The 25,420-nt window shown below is 46.9% G+C and overlaps 1 protein-coding gene across 1 annotated transcript in view; it reads right to left on the bottom strand.

Annotated features, from left to right (window-relative positions):
- Nucleotides 1–1,852: 1,852 nt before the first annotated feature.
- IFRD2 (interferon related developmental regulator 2) overlaps nt 1,853–25,420 on the bottom strand; it is a 24,288-nt gene continuing 720 nt past the window's right edge. Inside the window, exons 2-12 of the mRNA XM_082264938.1 lie at nt 21,101–21,217; nt 19,690–19,774; nt 19,481–19,605; nt 19,235–19,392; nt 14,901–14,951; nt 14,624–14,787; nt 8,689–8,794; nt 8,460–8,597; nt 6,564–6,692; nt 6,373–6,468; nt 1,853–2,557 (exon numbers count right to left, since the gene is read on the bottom strand). Of these exons, the coding sequence (XP_082121064.1) occupies nt 2,477–2,557; nt 6,373–6,468; nt 6,564–6,692; nt 8,460–8,597; nt 8,689–8,794; nt 14,624–14,787; nt 14,901–14,951; nt 19,235–19,392; nt 19,481–19,605; nt 19,690–19,774; nt 21,101–21,217 (1,250 nt within the window). The 3' untranslated portion in view covers nt 1,853–2,476. The remainder of the gene's footprint in view (nt 2,558–6,372; nt 6,469–6,563; nt 6,693–8,459; nt 8,598–8,688; nt 8,795–14,623; nt 14,788–14,900; nt 14,952–19,234; nt 19,393–19,480; nt 19,606–19,689; nt 19,775–21,100; nt 21,218–25,420) is intronic.

The following is a 25,420-nucleotide window of genomic DNA, read 5'->3' on the forward strand; positions in this document are numbered from 1 at the left end:
ACAGGCTGCAGGAAAGAAAAATCCTCAATTCCCCCACACAGTGTTGATTGGTCAATCCCTCTTGCATTGTTATTGTGCTCTGCCAGCGAGGAGCTTTCCCTGCCAGCAGAAAACAATGAAAAAAAACTGGCCCATAGATGGATTGAATCTCGGCTGGTCCCTGCTGAACCGGCAGAGATTCGGTCCATTTACGGCCAGCTTTATGAGCTTTCACAGCAGCGAATGGCATTTTCTTTATTATGCTAAAAAGGAGGCATACGGGAGAGGAGGCAATGTGCAGCATTGCTCATTCTGCCTTCAAGCCAGAAGGGGTCATTGTCCCAGGCAGGGTTCATTCCTGTTAGGCTCCTTTCACATGGGTGCTCCCATTAGGTTCTGATCAGGAGGTAAATTAATTACTATGACCAGGCGGGTCATGGAATGCCCCATACATTCTTCCCATTGGCCAACAACGTTAAGGGCATTTTCCCCACTGACCCCCAATGTAAGGAGCATTCTTCCCATTGGCCCCCAATGTAAGGAGCATTCTTTCCACTGACCCCCAATGTAAGAAGCATTCTTCCCATCGGCCCCCAAAGTAAGGAGCATTCTTCCCATTGGCCCCCAAAGTAAGGAGCGTTCTTCCCATTGGCCCCCAAAGTAAGGAGCGTTCTTCCCACTGACCACCAATGTAAGGGACATTCTTCCCACTGACCTCCAATGTAAGAGACATTCTTCCCACTGACACCCAATGTAAGGAGCATTCTTCCCATCAACCCCCAATGTAAGGAGCATTCTTCCCACTGACCCCAATGCAAGGAGCATTCTTCCCAATGTAAGGGGCATTCTTCCGAATGACCCCCAATGTAAGGAACATTCTTCCTATCGACCCCCAATGTAAGGAAGATTCTTCCCACTGAAAAAAAGCAGATTGAGATCTGTCCTCTTCCATTCAGGCAGATCGGATTGGAGGGTTGTCAGGTTTAAAAATGGACAGCTGAGTTTTTACTCCCAGTTGCCCATAGAGCAGAGCAGCCTTTGTCCATGTCTGCTCTGTATAAACTGAGCAGACATTGACTGGTCATCAACCTGCTCTGCTCCCCTGCTGATCGGAACAAAATCCAACCAGTGTGAAAGGGGCCAAATAGGCCCAAATCTTGGTCAAAAAAGGGCAAAACTAATACTACTAAGAAACATCACAGGATACTTAGCACCTAAACCACCATATGGAATTGTGGAAAATGGGCTGGTAGTGTTATTTTTAGGAACTATGACCCATCACTGCTCTCAGTAGGCCCAATCGTCTTCCATGACCCTGTGATCCCACATATGATCAATGTGCAGTGCACCACGCTAGTGCCAGGCCAAGGCCATACAATGAGCAGGGTGAAGTTGTCAACTGCATCCCCTTCCCCTACATGCCTGTATGCTCAAATAATGATGGCAAACTGTGTCCCACTGCCCCCTGGTGCATGCCCAACCTTCTTATGCAGCTGAGATCCCACTCCCAGCTGCCACTTTGCTTTTCTAAGCATCACTGGCACAGCTCCAGGTCCACCAATTGAATTCACATGAACCCTGATGTGCGCAGTGACATCATGGGACATCACTGCTGTCCTCCTTGCACTGATTGTAAATGGGCTGGACCACACAACCCCAACCCATCCCTGTTCACACCCTTTTTCAGACTTCAAAATTGGGTTTTCTTAACCCCCCCCCCCCCCTCCAAATTCCACAAAAACGTTTCCAGTATTAGAATCCTGAACTCTTACTAAAATAGGTCTAAAGTTTAAGAATTGCCTTCATGCAGTACCTGTGCTGGAAGTAGATGGCGCTAAAAACCTTGTCTTAAGGGAAATGACGACTAACCGCCACTTCCGCGTTGGGATTCAAACACAGTCACAGCGGTTACAACAGTCCATAAAATTTTTCATCAAAAGTCCATCAATAACTTATATAATACATTTAGCATCAGAAGAAGACCTACATCATGTTAAAAAGCAAAAATGTCCCCGTTAAAATAATCTCCCCCCCCCCCCCCCCCGTACTTCTTTCGTTGTATAAGGTTGAAAAATCCAACCAATATCTCTGCATGCCTCACTCTGATGTAAGGAACGACCTCCCACACCCGAGGATGCGCATGAACTGCTGAAGCATTGGCGTCAGTCCCTGGTGCGCTGATAGGAGTGGAAATATAAAAAAGCACCACATTGAGGGGCCAATCAGATGCTGTAGTGTCCGCCTTCACATAAAAAAAAAAAAAAAAAATAATAAAGTTTTAATTAAAACTCTTGGGTCGGTCTGTGCTTCGTAGCCAAGTCTCACCTCTCTCGCTGAAGAGTTCAGGTCAGTGCGAAGCTCTTCAAGTTCACCAGCTGGTAATAAAATTGATACTAAATATATATATGCAAGTCTTTAATGGGGGGGGGCTCCCCAGAACTCGGGAGGGGCTCGGGTACAGTGGCTGGTACAGGATGAAAAGGGTGATGGTGGGTGACTATAGGACGTCCGCTCTTTTGTCCCTCACACGGCTCATGGCTTTAGTTCTCGCTTTGAACGCGGCGGAGTTGAACATATGCTGAGGGGGGGGGGTTGGAAAAAAAAAAAAAAATTTTTTAAACAATTAAACCAATTACAGATCACTTATACACGTGCAAGGTTATAAGCAGCAGTGGCCATGCAATTTAAATATTCTATGGATTTTAGCACATCAGAAACAATTAAATGTTCATTTTAAATCTTTGGAAATCTGCAGCTTTCATTAAATTAATCCCTGGTGATTCTGCCACTAAATTCCTTGTTTAGGCCCTTTTTGTCACTGGGTCCCATCTACCAATTGTGCTCCTGCATTGTGGCACTGGCTTCCAATTGAGACTACGAGTGCCAGCAGTGCAGAGGACTGTGTCTGTTTTTTTTTTTTTTTTTTACAATTTTATTAATTGTTTACAATTTATTTTTAGTTATTTTTTTTTATTATTTTTTTTCCACACAATCTCCCTGTTCATTCACAAACTGTGTCTACTATGCTTCAGTTATGAAAGAATACAGTGAGTGATCGGTACCAATCACTCATTGTGTTCGTTCAGGAAACTTTTACAATTTAAACCATGGGTGTCCAACCTTTTGGCTTCTCTGGGCCACATTGAGTGTAGAGAAATTTTCTCGGGCCGCATATAAAATATATACTATAGTTAACCACTTGCCGACCGCCGCAAGTACATATACTGCGGCGGTCAGCCCCTCACAGGCAAAGTGGCGTATACATACACGTCACTAGCCTGTGAGGCTCTGGGGAGCGAGCTTGCGCCGCCGGAGGTGCGCTCCCGCGTAGTCACGGACCCCCCCGCGCGTGTGACCGGCGGACCCGATGTCTGCCGGTCACTCGGCGATCGTCGGTGCAGAGGGAGAAAGGCAGGCGGCTGATGTAAACAAGCCGCCTGTCATTCTCCCCTGTGTAGAAACAGTGATCATACGGTTCTACTATGTAGGACCGTTGATCACCGTTCCTACACCTCAAGCCACAGCCAATCACAGTTAGAAGCACGCCCCTAGGGACACACACAGCCCCTCCCTCTCAAAAAAAGTTAACCCCTTCACTGCCAGTGTAATTTTACAGTAACAGTGCATATGTATAACACTGATTACTGTAGTAATGTCACTGGTAACCCCAAAAGTGTCAAAAATGTCAGTCAAGGGTCCGATCTGTCCGCCGCAATGTCGCAGTACCGCAAAAAAAAAAATTTAAAAATAAAATCGCAGATCACCGCCATTACTCGTAAAAAAAAAAAAAAAAAAACAACAAAAATGACAAAAATCTTTCCCTTTGTTAGTAAACGTGATAACTTTTGCGAAAACCAATCAAAATACGCTTTTTGCGATTTTTTTTTACCAAACATATGTAGCATAAAACAAATTGGCCAAAAATGTTAAAAAAAATTTTATTTTTACATTTTTTTTGGGGAATCTCATAAAAAATGTGAAAAATATTGTTATTTTTGCAAAATTGACGCACTTTTTTTGTTTATAGCGCATGATCAAAAAAAAAAAAAAAAAAAAAAAAAAAAAAAAATCGCACAGGTGATCAAATACAACCAAAAGAAAGCTCTGTTTGTGGGGAAAAAAAGGACGTCAAATTAGTTTGGGTACGGCAACGCACGACCGCGCAATTGTCCGTTAAAGTCACGCAGTGCCGAATCGCAAAATACCCCCTGGTCAGGAAGGGGGTAAAATCTTCCGTGGCTTAAGTGGTTAAGGTATACAAGTAATAAAATGCTGCTGCGCCCCCCCCCCCCCCGCACTAATTTAACACAACTAGAGTATTATAAAATGAAATGGAATCAGTATACAGAGGCTTACTTCTTCTGAGAGATAATAAAGTAAAACTCTAACCACCACGACCACTTCAGTGATTTGAAGTGGTCATTGGTCGCAGGAGTCAGAAACACTGCACATGCTCGCCCCCTCCCCCCCCAGAGGCAGTCTCTGCCTACCGTTAGTTGGAAGTTGCTGTGGCCGTGCCCCCGACCCGACTTCCTTCCTCCCCAGCAAAAAAAGAAATGGTCAGGGAGCAGTGGGCGGCATTGCCTGCGGTTCCGGGACGCAGGTTGGACAAGCCTGATTTAAACCACTTAAGGACCGAGCCCATTTCTGACACATGTTGTTTACAAGTTAAAATCACTATTTTTTGCTATAAAATCACTTAGAACCCCAAAACATGATATATATTTTCTAGAAGACTCTGGAGAATAAAATGGCGGTCATTGCAATATTTTTTGTCACACGGTCTTTCAAGCGCCATTTTTTGGGAAAAATTACATTTCACTGCATTTAAAAAAATCTAAACAGTAAAGTTTTTTTTGTATATTGTGAAAGATGATGTCACGCTGAGTAAATGGATAACCAAAATGTTACGGTTTAAAATTGTGCACAGCCGCAGAATGGCGACAAACAACGGTCAATGAACATCTCCACAGGCAACGCTTTAAAATTTTTTAACGGTTACCAGTTTAGAGTTACAGAATAGCTCTTTATTTATTTTTTTATTATTGCTCTTGCAATTGCGGCGATACCTCACATGTGTGGCTTGAACAGCGATTTCATTTGTGGGTGCAACTTCCTTATAAGTTTTCTTTCATGCGCGAGCTCATGGCGGCGGTTCAAATTTTTTTTCCTATTTTATTTATTTTTTTAAATTTTAGCACAGGTTTTAAAAAAATAAAAATAATAAATCTGATCACTTTTATTGCGGTCACAGGTAATGTAAACATCCCTTGTGACAGCAATATGCAGTGACAGGTACTCTTTATGGAGGGATCCGGGGTCTAAAAGACCCCAAACCCCTCCACTACACTTCAATGTACTCAAAATGCCGAAAACAGCATTTTTGAATACAGTCAGTTTTTAAATTCGGCCCCTTTAGCAGCTGAGTAACCCGGACGTGACGTAATGGACACCGCCTCCGGGTTATGTCATCAGAGACCTGATCGAGCCCGCATCCGCCTTTGATCAGGACTCCAACCAGCCGGCGGACGTGTCGCCTGGTTGCTCGGGTCTCCCGTTGGGACGGGAGACCTGGGCAGAACCGTGGGAGGGGGCGTCCCCTCCAGCTCCCTGGAATAAGGATCGAGCGGCTCCTGAGCCGCATCGGACCTTACCGCCTGAGGGGCTTCAGTGAAATGTCAGGGGTCCAACCAGACCCCCTAGGGCAGTGATGGTGAACCTTGGCACCCCAAATGTTTTAGAACTACATTTCCCATGACGCTCTCGGCGGTGTAGTTGAACATCATGGCAAATGCAGTTCCAAAACATCTGAGGTGCCAAGGTTCACCAACACTGCCCTAGGGCCTCATTTTGAGAAACAGAAATGAGATGGAGGACAGTCTTCAATCCTCATCTCTGCAGCCTCAGCTGCACTGAACAGGAAAAGCTCCATACGGTTTCCCTGTTCATTCACAAACTGTGTTTCCTATGCTTCAGTTGTGAAAGAACACAGTGAGTGATTGGTACTAATCAATCATTGTGTTTATTCAGGAAAGGAAGGGTTCAGTAAATGACATGGGGGGGGGGGGGCTGGGCAGCAGAAGGGATGGCATTTACTGGAACTGATCCCCTGTATTTTCCTCCTGCAGCAGCTGAATTCCGGAGTGAGAGGAGGAACAGCCGGCTTGCAGCTGCTACGGGAGGAAAATACAGGGGGATCGGTTCTAGTTAATGCCACCCCTCCTGTCCAGGTTCCAGGGGTTGGCATAGAAACCCGATCTACCCACGATCGATGGGTAGATCCTGATTGATAGATTGCCGACCCTCCGTCTAGTGTCTCGGCCAATCAAAGTAGAATGTATAGTGCCCAGGGCAACCACAGAGTAACGTACAGTGCTCAGGCTTTGTTCTCACCTTTTCTACCCGGGAGATTTTATTTGCTTTGATTGCGGCAGCGTCCAGGATGAGTGGGGCCCCCAGAGAGAAGATGTCTCGCAGAACTTCATTGTGCTGATGAGAGAGAGAAGTTATGCATTTAACTGTTGGGAACGGATTTAGTGTTTGTGTGCTGCCTTTTATGCAGTTTGGGGACATAGCGGTGTTACCTGTAAGTGAAAGCGAATTCCAGAGCCCAGCATTTCCTTGAAGACGTTGTACGTTCTCCTACGCACCCAAGTGTCCACATACATGACTTCCAAACCGAACTTTATCGTTTCCTCGTGGAACTCCCCACCCTGCAGACAATAAAGACGTTTATCAAGAAGACATACAGCAATCAAATCAGAAATCTTTCCTTCCTCTGGTCGGTCTAAACTTAACTACGGTGGAATTTGATTGGCTGCTATGAGGTCATGTACCTTATACATTGCTTGCATTATTTTATGGAATTAAAGCTGAACTTCAGCGAGGAGAAATAAATCTCATCAGAACAGGATTTTATCTGTTTTGACCTTTGTTCTGTTCCCTCAAGCAGGTGCCTCATATCCTTCATTTCTCCTAACTTCCTGTTTCCAATAATGGGCGCCGCAGTTGTCATCTGGAAAAATCTCTCAGGACGCGTGTGATGTCACTGCTTCCTTCTGTGAGTGGGTATGGTGCTCCCGCAACCAGCCCTAACCAATGCCCGTTGTCCCACTCACAGCCAGTGAACAGTCCTAATGCCCGTCAATTGTCCCCATAGCTAGTGACCAGCCCGATGCCACACCCGCAACCTCAGCCAGTGGCCAGCCCCAAGCCATGCCTGCAACCTAACCCACAGCCAGTTACCAGCCCTAAGCCATGCCAGTGACCAGCCCTAAGCCATGCCAGTGACCAGCCCTAAGCCATGCCAGTGACCAGCCCTAAGCCATGCCAGTGACCAGCCCTAAGCCATGCCAGTGACCAGCCCTAAGCCATGCCAGTGACCAGCCCTAAGCCATGCCAGTGACCAGCCCTAAGCCATGCCAGTGACCAGCCCTAAGCCATGCCAGTGACCAGCCCTAAGCCATGCCAGTGACCAGCCCTAAGCCATGCCCGCCACAGCCAGTGACCAGCCCTAAGCCATGCCCACCACAGCCAGTGACCAGCCCTAAGCCATGCCCGCCACAGCCAGTGACCAGCCCTAAGCCATGCCCGCCACAGCCAGTGACCAGCCCTAAGCCATGCCCGCCACAGCCAGTGACCAGCCCTAAGCCATGCCCGCCACAGCCAGTGACCAGCCCTAAGCCATGGCCGCCACAGCCAGTGACCAGCCCTAAGCCATGCCCGTCACAGCCAGTGACCAGCCCTAAGCCATGCCCGCCACAGCCAGTGACCAGCCCTAAGCCATGCCCACCACCTAGCCCACAGCCAGTGACCAGCCCTAAGCCATGCCCACCACCTAGCCCACAGCCAGTGACCAGACCTAAGCCATGCCCGCCATCTAGCCCACAGCCAGTGACCAGCTCTAAGCAATGCCTGCCAGTCAGTGACCAGCCCATTACCATGCCCGCCACAGCCAGTGACCAGCCCATTGCCATGCCCGTCACCTAACCCACAGCCAGTGACCAGCCCTATGCAATGCCCGCCAGAGCCAGTGACCAGCCCTAAGCAATGCCCTCCAAGTAACCCACAGCCAGTGACCAGCCCTACCAATTCACCCACAGCCAATGAACAGCCCTAAGCAATGAAGGCATGCACAGCCAGCAGCGTCAATGAATTTCCATGGAATCCTGGGTAATATAAATTATAAATCCTCCTCGGAAACAAGTCAGGTGTGATGTGCCCTACCTGCTTTGATCGCCCCCCCCCACACACACACACACATTAGGAAAAACATACAAAAAAAAAGCTTTACTGTCCATGGGAAAAGGGAGTGAAGGGTGAAAAGTGGGCATGGTTCTGGAGTGCAGCCTAATTTAGCCAAACTGCATTTTCACCATCTATCCAAAGCTTTCCATGTGACACTACAAGAGCCTCGGCACAATATCCAAAAGAACTTTTAAAGAAGCCAGATTTAATTTTTTATCTTGATCGCTTCTCACCTCAATGTAGTGCAGGACATCTCGGAAGATTGAGCGCTGTTTGCGGCGGTCGGTTTTCGCCCGGTATTTGTTGCTGTCGGTGGCTAATGCTTTCAGCGTTACACACAGAGTGTCCACATCCTCGTACTCAAAGTCCTCCTAAAGATGGACAGAACGATAATTGAAAACATGCCAAAAAAAGAAAAGAGGGGGCATTGGGGGAGGGGTTTCATCTATGAACGTATTTTACCTCCAAATCGCGTCCCAGCTCATACAGAAGGGCGAGGCTTTCTCCGCCGGCGATGCGCAGGCTGACGTTCTCGCTGGACAGGACTCCGGAGAAGTACGGGAGGTGGCTAAGAGACAGAGGTGTCATGTGACCAAGATGGACATACAGACATTTTTTAACATATGCAAAAATCATACATCAACAAAAAGTGCTAAAGACCTTAGAGCATTTCCAGGAGCGCACAGCAATGGCGGGCTTCATAGTTCTCTATAGGTTCCTATCAAGGATTCAATGCAAACCAAGGATTACGTTGTGCCTAGTGTTCAGCCATATCTTTACATGAGCCATATATTGATAGTTTATGCACATCGAAGATTGTTCATAGGCCCTATTTCTCAGGAAAAACTTTAGACAAAGGGGCACATTAAGGCCTTATCTACATGGGAGCTTACAGCTGTGGCCAAAAGTTTTGAGAATGACACGAATATTATTTTCACAAAGTCTGCTGCCTTGGTTTTTATGATGGCAATTTGCATATTCTTCAGAAGGTTATGAAGAGTGGTCAAACCAATAGCAAATAAAAGTGCAAAAGAAGTTGATGCGGCGCTACCTATAAGTGATCAAGTGTCGGGGTGAAATTATATGTAAACTTCATAAAATAAACTCCATAAAAAAGGGGAGTGACACCAATAGAATATAATAAAATAAACTAAGTGCGGTACACGTATCAATCCAATCGGATCGGTTGGATCTTACTGTGTGTGGTAAAACTTGTGCAAAAGGTGCTGTTGTGCAAATAAATAAATAAACAAATTCCAAAGTAAGTGATGAATTTATTCCAATACTATTATTTGCAGTGCAGAAACTAATAAATAGTGTATGATTACTGTAAACAAGATAGTGTCCAAAAGGGGAATTCCTGGTGGTATAGTGGTGAAAGTGTAAGGCAACTCCCAATAATAGATAAAAGGTTGCAATCACCCTTGTAACCACTGGGTGTCGCACCACATATACAACCTGTTAGTGTGGTAGGCAGGTTGGTGTATATCCCGGGGGTTCCTCTCCTCGACCCAGCAGGCACAGGCTGGCGGTTTCACATAAAGGAAAGGGAGGGGAGCCCCATGATGCAGTATATATTAATACGCAATAGAAAAGATAGTAGTGACTCACGGTGAGGCTGCCTCGGATCAGTATAGAGCGTTCACCGGGAAGCTTCCACGTTCCACGGCTGGAAAGTCCGAAACCGGAAGTGACGTTATGACGCAATGGACTCCGCCCTACACGTTTCGTCAGAGGCCGCTCCAGCAGACGTCCTCTGACGAAACGCGTAGGGCGGAGTCCATTGCGTCATAACGTCACTTCCGGTTTCGGACTTTCCAGCCGTGGAACGTGGAAGCTTCCCGGCGAACGCTCTATACTGATCTGAGGCAGCCTCACCGTGAGTCACTACTATCTTTTCTATTGCGTATTAATATATACTGCATCATGGGGCTCCCCGCTCTTTCCTTTATGTGAAACCGCCAGCCTGTGCCTGCTGGGTCGAGGAGAGGAACCCCCGGGATATACACCAACCTGCCTACCACACTAACAGGTTGTATATGTGGTGCGACACCCAGTGGTTACAAGGGTGATTGCAACCTTTTATCTATTATTGGGAGTTGCCTTACACTTTCACCACTATACCACCAGGAATTCCCCTTTTGGACACTATCTTGTTTACAGTAATCATACACTATTTATTAGTTTCTGCACTGCAAATAATAGTATTGGAATAAATTCATCACTTAATTTGGAATTTGTTTATTTGCACAACAGCACCTTTTGCACAAGTTTTACCACACACAGTAAGATCCAACCGATCCGATTGGATTGATACGTGTACCGCACTTAGTTTATTTTATTATATTCTATTGGAGTCACTCCCCTTTATGGAGTTTATTTTATGAAGTTTACATAGAATTTCACCCCGACACTTGATCACTTATAGGTAGCGCCGCATCAACTTCTTTTGCACTTTCATTTGACTTTTAACCCCTCAGGGTTTGGTTGTTGGCTGCTTACACCTATTTATTCACTATCACCGCACACTCCATAGCGCTGGTCACCTCTATTCTTTTTTATAAATCAATAGCAAACCCATTCTCTGCCATAAAAGTTACTTTATTACCCTAAAGAAATTCCCACTGATTTTGTGAAGAAGGCTTTAGGGCGCCCGAGAAAGTCCGGCAGGTGACTATCTCCAACAAATGATTGGGGCACCACCAGTGCAGAGCTTGCTCAGGAATGGCAGCAGGCCGGTGTGAGTACATCTGTTCGCATAGTGAGGAGAAGACTTTTGGGTGATGGCCTGGTGTCAAGAAGGGCAGCAAAGAAGCCACTTCTCTCCAGGAAAAACATCAGGGACAGACTGATATTCTGCAAAAGGTACCGGGATTGGACTGCTGAGGACTGGGGGGAAAGTAATTTTCTCTGATCAAACCCCTTTTCCATTGTTTTGGGGCATCCAGAAAAAACCTTGTCCAGAGAAGAAAAGGTGAACTCTACCATCAGTCCTGTGTCCTGCATCCTGAGACCATTCATGTGTGGGGTTGCTTCTCAGACAAGGGGGTTGGCTCACTCACAACTTTGCCTAAGAACACCGCCATGAATAAAGAATGGTACAAAAACATCCTCCGAGAGCAACTTCTCCCAACCATCCAAGAACAGTTTGGTGAAGAACAATGCCTTTTCCAACATGATGGAGAACCTTGCCATAAGGCAAAATTGATAAATAAGTGGCTTGGGGGAACAAAAAACATTGAAATTTTGGGTCCATGGCCACGAAACTCCCCAGACCTCATTGAGAACTTGTGGTCAATCCAAGAGTTGGGTGAACAAAAACCCCCCACAAATTCTGACAAACTCCAAGCATTGATTATGCAAGAATGGGCCGCCATCAGTCAGGATGTGGCCCAGAAGTTGGGAGAAGTTCCTCCGAGAGCAACTTCTCCCAACCATCCAAGAACAGTTTGGTGAGGAACAATGCCTTTTACAGCATGATGGAGAACCTTGCTGTAAAGCAAAAGTGATAAGTGGCTTGGGGGAACAAAACATTGGGAAACTCCCCAGACCTCATTGAGAGCTTTTGGTCAATCCCCACGAGTTGGGTGAACAAACCCCCCCCCCCCCCCCCCCCACCCCACAAATTCTGACAAACTCCAAGCATTGACTATGCAATAATGGGCGGCCATCAGTCAGGATGTGGCCCTGAAGTTGACGGCATGCCAGGGCCAATTGCAGGGGTCTTGAAAAAGAAGGGTCAACACTGCAAATGTTGACTATTTGCATAAACTTCATGTAATTGTCAATAAAAGTCTTTGACACTTCTGAAATGTTTGGAATTATCCTTCCGTATACCATAGTAACATCTGACAAAAAGATCTACGAACACCGAAGCAGCAGACTGCAAATTTTGCCTAAGGAAACCGTCATGAATAAAGAATGGTACAAAAACATCCTTCGAGAGCAACTTCTCCCAACCATCCAAGAACAGTTTGGTGAGGAACAATGCCTTTTCCAGCATGATGGAGCACCTTACCATAAAGCAAAAGTGATAACTAAGTGGCTTGAGGAACAAAACATCAAAACTTTGGGTCCATGGCCACGAAACTCCCCAGACCTCATTGAGAACTTGTGGTCAATCCAAGAGGTGGGTGAATAACCCCCCCCCCCCCCCCCACCAATTCTGACAAACTCCAAGCATTGATTATGCAAGCATAGGCTGCCATCAGTCAGGATGTGGCCCCGAAGTTGACGGCATGCCAGGGCCAATTGCAGGGGTCATGAAAAAGAAGGGTCAACACTGCAAATGTTGACTCTTTGCATAAACTTCATGTAATGGTCAATAAAAGTCTTTGACACTTCTGAAATGTTTGGAATTATACACTTCAGTATACCATAGTAACATCTGACAAAAAGATCTACAAACACTGAAGCAGCAGAATTTGTAAAAATTAATATTGGTGTCTTTTTTAAAAAACTTTTTGCCACGGTTAAACATCCATAGTGGACCACAGCCATCTTGAGTAAGGGCAGATAATGTAGCATTTACTTCCTGGAATCTATTTGCCCTTAGCTTAGGAATGCAGGCAGGAGGGTGCGCTTAACCAGCTCACAACCGACCTATAGCAGATTTGCCGTTACAGGGCAGCCCGTTCTGTGCAGAGTCATGTATGTACAATATATACACACACATATATATATATATATATATATATATATATATATATATATATATATATATATATATATATATATATATACATACACACACACAATTATATATATAAAGATTTTTATTACACACACATACATATATATATATATATATATATATATATATATATATATATATATATATATATATATATATATATATATATATATATACACACAGAATTCTGCACTTCCGCATAGGGGGAGCGCGCCGCCAGTCAGCAGGTGCCGGCCAATGGATGTCCGCTGGCACCCACTTGTCGTCGGGCAGAGACACAGGACAGAGCTCTAGCCAATCAACATCACCTTCCTGACACATTTTAAGTTGTGCATTAAAAATTATACATTATAAATAGTGCAACCTCACATAGAATACTCAGTCATTGCGGCACAGACCAACTCCTCCTCCTCTCACAGTATCATTTTTAATGCACAACTTAAAATGTGTCAGGAATGTGATGTTGATTGGCTAATATACAAGCAGTGGATCTATAGGGCTTATCAATTAAAATCTGCTATGTTTTGGGCAATTAACTATGTAGCCACGCCCATATGGGTGGTATCTCCTCCCACATCTCTGAGGGTCATGTGGAGGCCTAGTCTACCATATTTAAGCCATAGACTTAGTCGTGGCCTCCAGGCTCTGAGGAAGAGGCTTGGCCTTGAAATGCGTCAGCCCTCCACTTCTATGAGATATTGGACTCCTGTAAAAATGCTGCTTTTGGAATTGAAATACTTGACTTCACGCATGTTTGTGAGTAGCTGATTTTTATCCTTTTATTATCAATAAACTTGCTGAGGATAATGCACTAGGCTGGTGCGCCCTTTCTTTGTTTTGTGTTTACGGTGTTTGGTCGACCGCCCCGGTCGTAGAGGGCAGCAAAGCCTAGCCATAGTGGATGCAAAGTATGAGTACAAGTTTCAAGATTGAGGCAGCCTGAGGACCAGGTTCTGAGCAGCTCTAATCTTTTTCTGGAACTTACCCAGCACAGTGCCTTGTTATAAACCACTGACTTCAATACTTGATCACCTCTCTTGTTTCAATATCTTCTGTAGCGAGTTTCATATTATTGTTGTGTTTTGTTTTGTTTTTCTGACACAGCTGACATATACCCTTCTGGGCTATGATAGGTTCTCTTTTGCCACCAATTCCCAATCAGGCCCTCGTGGATCTGGAGGTTTTACTTTAAGGCATGCACCTATTGCTGACTACTGCTGTATACCGTGTTTGACTTATCTGTATGTTCTCTTTTGTTCTTGCCCTTTCCTATGTGCTGTAAAAACAAAAGTTTTTGCTCTTTTTCAATAAACAAAGATTGAACTAAAAATAGTCAGATTGAGAAAGAAAAGTTCCAATTTTAGCAACCGGAGCTGCCAGGTGCTACATGCAGTCTATTCAGGTTTATGGGAATGCAGCGGCTGCACAAACATGGGGCTGCTCGTCCCAATTTACCAGCCGTGCGGGTGCAGGTGTGCTCCCTCCCAGGATGCAATGCTGAGGAATAAATTGCCACTTACAGCCCACACAGTCACCTGATAAGGATAAGAAAATTTAAATGGGCAAAGTTGCAGAATTCAGGAACCTGTCAGTCCAATTGTGTTTTTACTGACAGCTATAGAAACGGTTTGAGTGTTTTTCTGTGATTGGTTCAAACTTGCAAATACATACTGGACACTCTCCCTAATAAAATTTACCGCTCACCTTTCCAGCGCCTTCTGTATCCGGCTGGCAGGGCAGATGGTCAGCAGCAGCGCCCAGGACTGAATGGCACAACACACCAGGCCTTGTAGATTGGCCGGACTGCTGTTCTCAGAATACAACAAGGTGAAGATGCCCTCCAGACAGTTGAGACTGGAAGCCAAGTCCTGCGGGAGAGACGGAGATGAGTCACACCGCCCTCCTTTCCCCCCACTTCACCGCTCTATACAAGAAGCTGTGAGCTTAGAACAGTCACCGATGTATGAATAGAACACCCTACCTCGTCATCTGTAGCAGCGATGTAACAGCAAATCCCCAGCGCGGCGGCACACTGCAAGAAAACAGGAAAATGGTACATCAGGGAACAATATTTTAATCGGAAATAACTGGACAGGAGAAAAAAAAAAAAACACTTGTCTGCAATATTTTATAAAGCAGCCGTTCCTAATCAGGGTTCTGATCACAGTTCCTAAAGCAATCAGCAAGCTTCATCTTTTAGACAAGTACCACCGACACCTATGATCATTTTACCTATTCTTAAGGGGCACTTTTCCCACCGACCACCCAATGGAAGGCGCCTTCTTCCCACCGACCACCCAATGGAAGGCGCCTTCTTCCCACCGACCACCCAATGGAAGGCGCCTTCTTCCCACCGACCACCCAATGGAAGGGACATTCTTCCCAGCGACCACCCAATGGAAGGCGCCTTCTTCCCAGCGACCACCCAATGGAAGGCGCCTTCTTCCCACCGACCACCCAATGGAAGGCGCCTTCTTCCCACCGACCACCCAATGGAAGGCACCTTCTTCCCACCGACCACCCAATGGAAGGCGCCTTCTTCCCAGCGACCACCCAATGGAAGGCGCCTTCTTCCCAGCGACCACCCAATGGAAGGCGCCTTCTTCCCAGCGACCACCCAATGGAAGGCACATTCTTCCCAGCGACCACCCAATGGAAGGCACATTCTTCCCAGCGACCACCCAATGGAAGGCACATTCTTCCCAGCGACCACCCAATGGAAGGCACATTCTTCCCAGCGACCACCCAATGGAAGGCACATTCTTCCCAGCGACCACCCAATGGAAGGCACATTCTTCCCAGCGACCACCCAATGGAAGGCACATTCTTCCCAGCGACCACCCAATGGAAGGCACATTCTTCCCAGCGACCACCCAATGGAAGGCACATTCTTCCCAGCGACCACCCAATGGAAGGCACATTCTTCCCAGCGACCACCCAATGGAAGGCACATTCTTCCCAGCGACCACCCAATGGAAGGCACATTCTTCCCAGCGACCACCCAATGGAAGGCACATTCTTCCCAGCGACCACCCAATGGAAGGCACATTCTTCCCAGCGACCACCCAATGGAAGGCACATTCTTCCCAGCGACCACCCAATGGAAGGCACATTCTTCCCAGCGACCACCCAATGGAAGGCACATTCTTCCCAGCGACCACCCAATGGAAGGCACATTCTTCCCAGCGACCACCCAATGGAAGGCACATTCTTCCCAGCGACCACCCAATGGAAGGCACATTCTTCCCAGCGACCACCCAATGGAAGGCACATTCTTCCCACCGACCACCCATGGAAGGCACATTCTTCCCACCGACCACCAATGGAAGAGACATTCTTCCCACCGACCACCAATGGAAGAGACATTCTTCCCACTGACCACCAATGGAAGAGACATTCTTCCCACTGACCACCAATGGAAGAGACATTCTTCCCACTGACCCCCAATGTAAGGAGCATTCATCCCCTCTCCCAATAACCATCTAAGGAAGCCCCTCTCCACTGACCACAAGTGGTTATACATAGAAGGCATGAAGGTAAAAAAAAACTTCAAGCCTATACAAAGGTAAAAAACCTGTGTGCAGCAGCCCCTCAAAATTCTTACCTGAGCTCCATGTTGAACCAGAGATGTGCACAAGACCAATGGGCTCTCTGCCACCTCATTGGCTAAAACATTGGCCATTGGCTCCCACTACTGTCAATCACAGCCAGTAAGCCAATGAGGAGAGAGAGTGGGGGTGGGGCCAAGCCACACTGAATGGACGGACGGCGCAGCGGCTCGGGAATGAGCCTGCTTGGATGCCCCCATAACAAGCTGCTTGCTATGAGGGCCCTTGGCAGGAGGGAGGGGCCAGGAGCGCCAACAGGGGACCCAAGTAGAGCAGGATCTGGGCTGCTCTGTGCAAAACCATATGGAGCACCAATTGGAAAACCAGTTTTCACTGACCGTTTCCTTTCCCTGCAGTATTATGGTTTATTCATTCAATACTTAAAATAATTCAAATGCACAAAGCACCCTCCTTATTTCTATAAATCAGGTGACCGTTCACAGTAATGTCCATGTGGGATATAGTAATGAATAGGGTTCCCAGAGACCAGGAAGTCATTTCCAGGGTTCCTCCAAGGTAAAGGTTGGGAAAGGCTGCACTAGAGATACGAATCAACAAATGAAACGTCAGAATCTACCAGCTGAAGAAAAACAGCTGCAGGATGGGTTGAGGACATTTTATTGGCGGGAGCCTTTCCTCGGCTGCAAAGGCCGACGTACAAATCCTGAATGAATGTCCTGCCAGGACAGCTTAGTTGGGCTTAGCCAGAGATCTTACTCCGACTACAGTTCTGCGACGCAGCAACGACACGATTTTTCTGGCAATGAGGAAATCAGGTCCCCCATACAAGAGACAAAATGTCCTGCGATATCCAGAACTATATGGGGGAGGGAAGGGAGTGTACTATTTGTCATGGAGTCTAAGGTGGTGGAACCATTCACATATAAAGTATTCTGTTCTATTACACCAGTATAAATGGGAAGAGTTGTACCAAATACATGCACTGATTAGTAGGTCGAGTGCAAGCAACCGTATTACCACTTCCTGCCCGTAGGAGGTCATATAACGTCCTGGACTTTGAGTGGAGATATCTGGATGATGGAAGGGTCCTGTGCGTGTTCAGTGCGATCGTGGTGCGAATTCAGCCATACAAACTGTATGGCTGAATTTGCACCACACAGACATCGCATGTAATTTTAGGAGCAGTGCGCTCCGAATTACATGCGATCTCTGTGATTGCATAAATGTGAACCGGCATTAAAATGAAGGTGCGTGTTATACGCCGATAAATACGGTATACGCTTTTTGTGATTTTTTTTTTAACAAAAATATGTAGCAGAATACAAAATTGGCCTAAACTAATAAAAAAAAATTTGGTTTTTTTTTATTTTTTTTATTGGGAATGTTTTATAGCAGAAAGTAGAAAATATTGGTGTTTTTTCAAAATTGACGCTTTTTTTTTTTTTTAGCACTAAAAGAAAAAAAAAAAAAGATTGCACAGGTGATTAACCACTTAAGCCCCGGAAGATTTTACCCCCTTCTGGACCAGGGCCTATTTTGCGATTTGGCACTGCGTGACTTTAACGGACAATTTCGCGGTCGTGCGAAACTGTACCCAAATGAAATTGGACGTCTTTTTTTCCCCACAAACAGAGCTTTCTTTTGGTGGTATTTGATCACCTGTGCGATTTTTTGATCATGCGCTATAAACAAAAAAAGGACAATTTTGCAAAAATAACAATATTTTTCACATTTTTTTATATGAAATTCCCCAGAAAAAAAAATGTAAAAATCAAAATTTAACATTTTAGGCCAATTTGTTTTCTGCTACCTATGTTTGCTAAAACAAATCGCAAAAAGCGTATTTTGATTGGTTTGCGCAAAAGTTATTGCGTTTACTAACAAAGGGAAAGATTTTTGTCATTTTAATTTTTTTATTATTTTTTTAACGAGTAATGGCCGCGATCTGCGATTTTTTTTGCGGGACTGCAACATTGCGACGGACAGATCGGACCCTTGACTGACACTTTTGGGGGTACCAGTGACATTACTACAGTAATCAGTGCTATACATATGCACTGTTACTGTAAAAAAAGACTGGCAGGGAAGGGGTTAACATTATTTGAGAAGGAGGGGTTAAGTGTATCCCTAGGGGCGTGATTCTAACTGTGATTGGATGTGGCTTTTCATGTAACAGCAGAGATCTACGGTCCTACATAGCAGGATCGTATGATCTCTGCTGTTACACAGGGGAGAATGACAGACGGCTTTGTTTACATTAGCCACCTGCCTTTCTCCCAGTGTAACCGACGATCGCGAGTGAGCGGCGGACATCGGGTCCGCCGCTCACATGCGCGGGGGGGGGGTTCCTGGAGCGAGCGGGAGCACGCTTCCGGTGGCGCGCGCTCGCTCCCTAGAACCTCACAGGCTAGCGACGTAGATCTACGTCACTTTGCCTGTGAGGGGCTGACTGCTGACGTAAATAGTTGTTAGGCAGTCGGCAAGTGGTTAAGTACCACCAAAAGAAAGCTCTATTTGTGGGAAAAAAGGACATCAATTTTATTTGGGTAAGGCGTTGCACGACCACCCAGTTGTCAGTTAAAGCAATGCAGTGCCGAATCGCAAAAAATGGCCTGGTCACTAAGGGGGTAAAACCTTCCGGAGCTGAAGTGGTTAAGTAGAACTCCTCTATTGTCCCAGCAACGGTTCCCCACCTCAAAATTTCAGAGCACCATCCCCTGGCTAAACCCTTCTATCCTAGACTCACGCTTTGTCGGGCGGATGCTCCAGAGCTGGAGTCTGTCAGGATGCTGATCAGAAGGTTCTTTACACTGTGGAAGACTTCTTCGCCCTCGGAGCCGGATCCCAGCTGGATGCAGAGAAGGGACAGCAATGCCGCGGCCAGAGATTGCTCCTCCTCCTTACCTGCAGAATGAGATGGGCAGAAATGGTCACATGGCGATAGCGGCAGCCATATTGTCAGCTGATCCCAGCCAGAGCTGGGTGTACATACCTTTCTTCAGACAACGTTCTAGAGCGTCTGTGAGCGTCACTCTCCTCTCCAGCAAGAAATCTCCAAGGACCTGGGAGGACAGGGCGAGACGCAGGTTCCCCAGTGCTGTAAGCCTCGTCTTCACACTGTGGGAGAAAAGTAAAAAGTGTCAGCTGGAGGTCTCATTGTGGCACCCTCCTGTCACCTCCCCCCTCCTGCCGCTTTATCACCTCCTGTCCAGCAGATTGTCTATATCTTCTTTCAGCTTATCTTCCCGCTGCTCCTGGCAGGACTGCAAGTCCAACGCATCGCTGCCTGATGGAGAAGCAAACACAAGATGGCCGACGTTATTCTGAGTGGATCAATTGGGTCCTAAGCTTGAGATCACATGAGCAACCAGACATTCTGTGATTGGTTATTATAGTATTTACCTAGTAACTATTAGAAAAAATAAAAAAAATAGCCTAAGTGCTAACACTTGCCTCTCCTGTTCTACAATGCACTCGGGGGGGGGGGGGTTAGGAATCTGGGAAATGGGCTGCTGGGGACTCAGAGGGGGGGGGGGGGTGGAAAGACTCCAGGGGGACAAGATGGCCGACATTATCCTGAGTGGACTTATAACTGGGGTCCTAAGCTTGAGATCACAAGAGCAACCAGACATTCTGTGATTGGTTATTATTAGAGTATTTAAAAAGTAGCCAGAAGGCTAACACTCGCCTCTCATGTTCTACAATGCACTCCAGTGGGGGGGGCTGGGAAATGGGCTGCTGGGGACTCTGGGGAAGGAACTGGAGAACGGACTGCTAGGGTCTCCGGAGGGGGGGGGGGCCAGGGGAAAAAGATGGCCGACATTATCCTGAGTGGACTTATAACTGGGGTCCTAAGCTTGAAATCACATGAGCAACCAGACATTCTGTGATTATTATTAGAATATTTACCTTAACCACTTGCCGATTGCCAGCAGTATATGGGGAGACTGGCGACTCCAGGGGGATAAAGGGGGAGACTGGCGACTCCAGGGGGATAAAGGGGGAGACTGGCGACTCCAGGGGGATAAAGGGGGAGACTGGCGACTCCAGGGGGATAAAGGGGGAGACTGGCGACTCCGGGGGGGGGGGGAATGGGGAGACTGGCGACTCCGGGGGGGGGGGGGAATGGGGAGACTGGCGACTCCGGGGGGGGGGGGGAATGGGGAGACTGGCGACTCCGGGGGGGGGGGGAATGGGGAGACTGGCGACTCCGGGGGGGGGGGGAATGGGGAGACTGGCGACTCCGGGGGGGGGGGGGAATGGGGAGACTGGCGACTCCGGGGGGGGGGGGGGAATGGGGAGACTGGCGACTCCAGGGGGGAGAGGGGGGGGGAAATGGGGAGACTGGCGACTCCAGGGGGGAGAGGGGAGATGGGGACTCAAACTGTTCTCACATTTCAATGCATATGTAATAAGCCGGTCCAAAATCCGTGGCACTCACCCTTGCACCCTGCCTGCCCTCATATCAGAGACACTCAATCAGCCGCTGTGCAGAGGATGATGTCATCCAAGGACAGACTGAGGGCGATTGCAGTTAAGTCAACACAGAATTCAACAAAAACAGAAAAAGTTCTGGCACGTTTTCCCCATTTCTGATGTCCTATACACTCACCTGACCCCTCCTCCGCCACGCTAACAGTCTCGCTCGCACTGCTGCAGTGACTGAGGACGTCGCTGGCTGCTTCATCATCGCTGGCTTCGGAATCCGCTCGTGTCCCTTGCCGGGACCCTGAAATACAAGAGAGACGTATGAGCTCTGTGACACTTGTCACTACATGGATATTAATAGTGAGTGCAGAATGGGGGGGGGGGGGGGGGGAGCACACACATTGTACAAAGCAGAAAGAAAATCCACATCCAGCCAGACACACACACATATTTTGTTCTGTGACCTGTACAATCACATGAGGTCTATGAGCTAAAAGACATCCAAATAAGTATAGCCAAGGATGCAGCTATTCAAGAATAAATAATCTGTGCTTGAATAGCTGTAGGGGGAAACATTGGGGGTCTAATAGACCCCCAAATAAATAGCTGCACAAAATATCATGTGGCAGAAAATTGCAACTACCACCATTTTATTCTCCAGGGCCTCCAGGATTACAGTCATTTCTAGGGACAAAATGCTAATTTTAAGGTTGTGCAAAAAAAGTAAAAACTGCCCCTGTAGATAAGGAGTTGAAGGAGGTGAAAGGATCCCCCCTGCTGGTACTGAAAATAATAATAAAGTACAAATGAAGTGTTTGCCCCCCTTGTATCCTAGGACAGGGAACAATGGCCCATCTGACCAACCGATTAACATAAGAATAGAATGATTGGCGTTTTGCATAGGAGGGGCTGACAATTCTACGCCATCAATCTTCAGGAATTTCCTTTTAGACCCCAATGGAGCCGACGCCAATTACCCAGCGGGGGTTCCCGACAATTATATGCTAGAAGCAGTCCCATTGAAAGCATCTCTCGCTCTTTCCACACTGTATTGTCAAAAGTATTGGGACGCCTGCCTTTACACACACATGAACTCTAATGGCATCCCAGTCTTAGTCTGTAGGGTTCAATATTGGGTTGGCCCACACACGTGTGCTTTCTCATTGGCACATAAAGAGTCCCATTAACCTGTTCCTGCCCCTTTTTTGGGGAGTAAGGTTTTTTTTCTGATTTATACACTATATTGCCAAAAGTATTGGGACGCCTGCCTTTACACACACATGAACTTTAATGGCATCCCAGTCTTAGTCCGTAGGGTTCAATATTGAGTTGGCCCACCCTTTACAGCTATAACAGCTTCAACTCTTCTGGGAAGGCCGTGCACAAGGTTTAGGAGTGTCTATGGGAATGTTTGACCATTCTTCCAGAAGCGCATTTGTGAGGTCAGGCACTGATGTTGGGGAGAAGGCCTGGATCGCAGCCTCCGCTTTAATTCATCCCAAAGGTGTTCTATCGGGTTGAGGTCAGGACAGTCAAGTTTCTCCACCCCAAACTCGCTCATCCATGTCTTTGTGGACCTTGCTTTGTGGACTGGTCCAAATCATTTAATGGGGGGGGGGGGGGGGGGGGATTATGGTGTGGGGTTGTTTTTCAGGTGTTGGGCTGCTCCAGAGGTTGGCTTAGGGGTTCCTCCAGAGGTTGGCTTAGGGGTTCCTCCAGAGGTTGGCTTAGGGGTTCCTCCAGAGGTTGGCTTAGGGGTTCCTTGAGCAATGGGCAATTTCTGCCTCTCAGAACCCTTAGTTCCAGTGAAGGGAACTCTTAAGGTGTCAGCATACCAAGACATTTTGGACAATTTCATGCTCCCAACTTCGTGGGTAAATTTTGGGGATGTCCCCTTCCTGTTCCATTACTGCACACCAGGGCAGAAAGCACTGGCAGTTGGAACGCTGGTCAGTGAGGGGTTGCTTCTTATGCTCCTAGATTGTCTATAGATACATGTCTCTTACCACATATAGCATTACATCTTGAGTATTACTGGATACCACCACTTATATCCGGTCACAGACATGTGTCTCGCTCCTTCATGTTGAGCCATAATTGTGACTCCCTGTAAGCTAGTGTGTCCTATCCACCCCTGTGGGGCTATGGGAGGATCTCCCTCCTGGGAGGACGTTTTATTTATGGAAGTGCTCTTTGGCTAACAGTCATCCATCACTTATATGACATCCCATACCCCGAGGAAGACCTTATCGCATGGTCGAAACGCGTTGGGGTCCACTATATTGGGTGTGATTCTTTGATCACTGTCCATTGTTTTTTTTTATCTGTTTGTGATATTCAATATGACGGATATACATCTGTAACCAAAGCTCATATTTTAAGTCTTGATTTCCACAATGAGTATTTTAATATTTTTTGAATAAAGATGAATATTTTTACATATCCATAGTCCAATTTAATTCGCTGCCTGAAAACCCCTGGGGGGCTTTTTCCTTTTTTCTGGATAAGCGAGTTTGGGGTGGAGGAACTTGATGTCGTCTGGTAATCGCCGGGTTGTTCTGAATACGGAAATATTTCGGATGTAAAGAAATTTTGAGTTGAAAGGTAACATCTACATCAGCCTCTCTCAACCTTTTCAACACAGAGGAACCCTTGAAATAAATTTCTGGTCTTGGGGAACCCCGGCTAAAAATTAAAAATCTACAACTCCTGACACATTAGTGTGACAGTCAGTGGGAAGAATGCTCCTTACTCTTCTCATCATTGGGAAGAATTACCCCCCTTACAGATAGCTAAAAGGAACAATGGTGTCATTGGGAACTTATCTGAGAGGCAGAAATTGCCCATTGCTCAAGGAACCCCTAAGCCAACCTCTGGAGGAAACCCCCCAGCAAACCTCTGGAGGAAACCCCCCAGCAAACCTCTGGAGGAAACCCCCCAGCAAACCTCTGGAGGAAACCCCCCAGCAAACCTCTGGAGGAAACCCCCCAGCAAACCTCTGGAGGAAACCCCCCAGCAAACCTCTGGAGGAAACCCCCCAGCAAACCTCTGGAGGAAACCCCCCAGCAAACCTCTGGAGGAAACCCCTAAGCCAACCTCTGGAGGAACCCTGGTTGAGAAACCCTGGTCTACATACACATCTGTAAGGCCCTATTCATACCAGAAATTGCCCATTGCTCGAGGAACCCCTTAGCAAACCTCTGGAGGAACCCCTTAGCAAACCTCTGGAGGAACCCCTTAGCAAACCTCTGGAGGAACCCCTTAGCAAACCTCTGGAGGAACCCCTTAGCAAACCTCTGGAGGAACCCCTTAGCAAACCTCTGGAGGAACCCCTTAGCAAACCTCTGGAGGAACCCCTTAGCAAACCTCTGGAGGAACCCCTTAGCAAACCTCTGGAGGAACCCCTTAGCAAACCTCTGGAGGAACCTGGTTGAGAAACCCTGGTCTACATACACATCTGTAAGGCCCTATTCATACCTGCGGATTCCTAGAAATGCGCAAAAAAAAAAAAAAGGGAGCATTGTGCTTACAGTGCCATTGATTCTTAATGGCATCCCGAACATGGCTAACAGACACCTGATGGGTAATGGTATTCTGATAGAACACCAGAAATGGCGGAGAATGATACATTATTGTTACATTTTACAGAATGATAGCTATGGCAACATGTATTGTTCTAATGCAGAGAGTCCAGACACCCCCCTCTCCGCTAGGAGTATTATTTTACAGAAGTGATCTTTTCGGGAATATCTGCCATGTTGGGAGGTTTCAGTGACCTGAGCTGGGGATGTCCCGAATTATCAGGCTCTGGAATCCCAGCTGATGATGAGGATTGCCGTCCCCTGCCCGGAAAACACACACCACCTGATCTGAGTCATTGTTGACACAATGTATCACTTTAATGACATTTCAGATCAACTTCCCTGCAGGTTGTCACAGACTGGATTTACATTGGCCAGATGGGCTCCCTTCGGTCAACTTGTTGATGGCCACACACACACAATTGGATCGATCGGTCAGCACCAGCAGCAGTGTGATGACCGATCCAAACATTGGTTTCTGATTCTATCCAATCAGAGAGACCCTCAAGCTGCCCAGACAAGATCCGACCCTGGAAAAAAATAACCAAAGAAATTTCCAAGCTCAACTTACTGACCAACTGAACTGACCAACCGTATGCGTTCATTGGCAACCGAATTCATAGTACAAAAAAGTGGGTGCTGCCCTCACCTGTAACTGGTCCCTGCAGCAAGGAGCATTGGAAAGGCAACGCATATGGTTGGTCTATGGCAGTGATGGCGAACCTTGGCACCCCAGATGTTTTGGGGGATGAACTACATTTCCCATGATGCTCAACTATACTGCAGAGAGCATGAACATCATGGGAAATATGGTTCCAAAACATCTGGGGTGCCAAGGTTCACCATCACTGCGTCTATTCGGTTGGTCGCAGGCTGGTCGGTAAGCTGAGCTTGGAAATTGCTTTTGTTTCTTTCATATGCGT

Source organism: Pelophylax lessonae (genome assembly GCF_965119305.1).
Source record: "Pelophylax lessonae genome assembly, chromosome: 8".
NCBI lineage: Eukaryota > Metazoa > Chordata > Amphibia > Anura > Ranidae > Pelophylax > Pelophylax lessonae.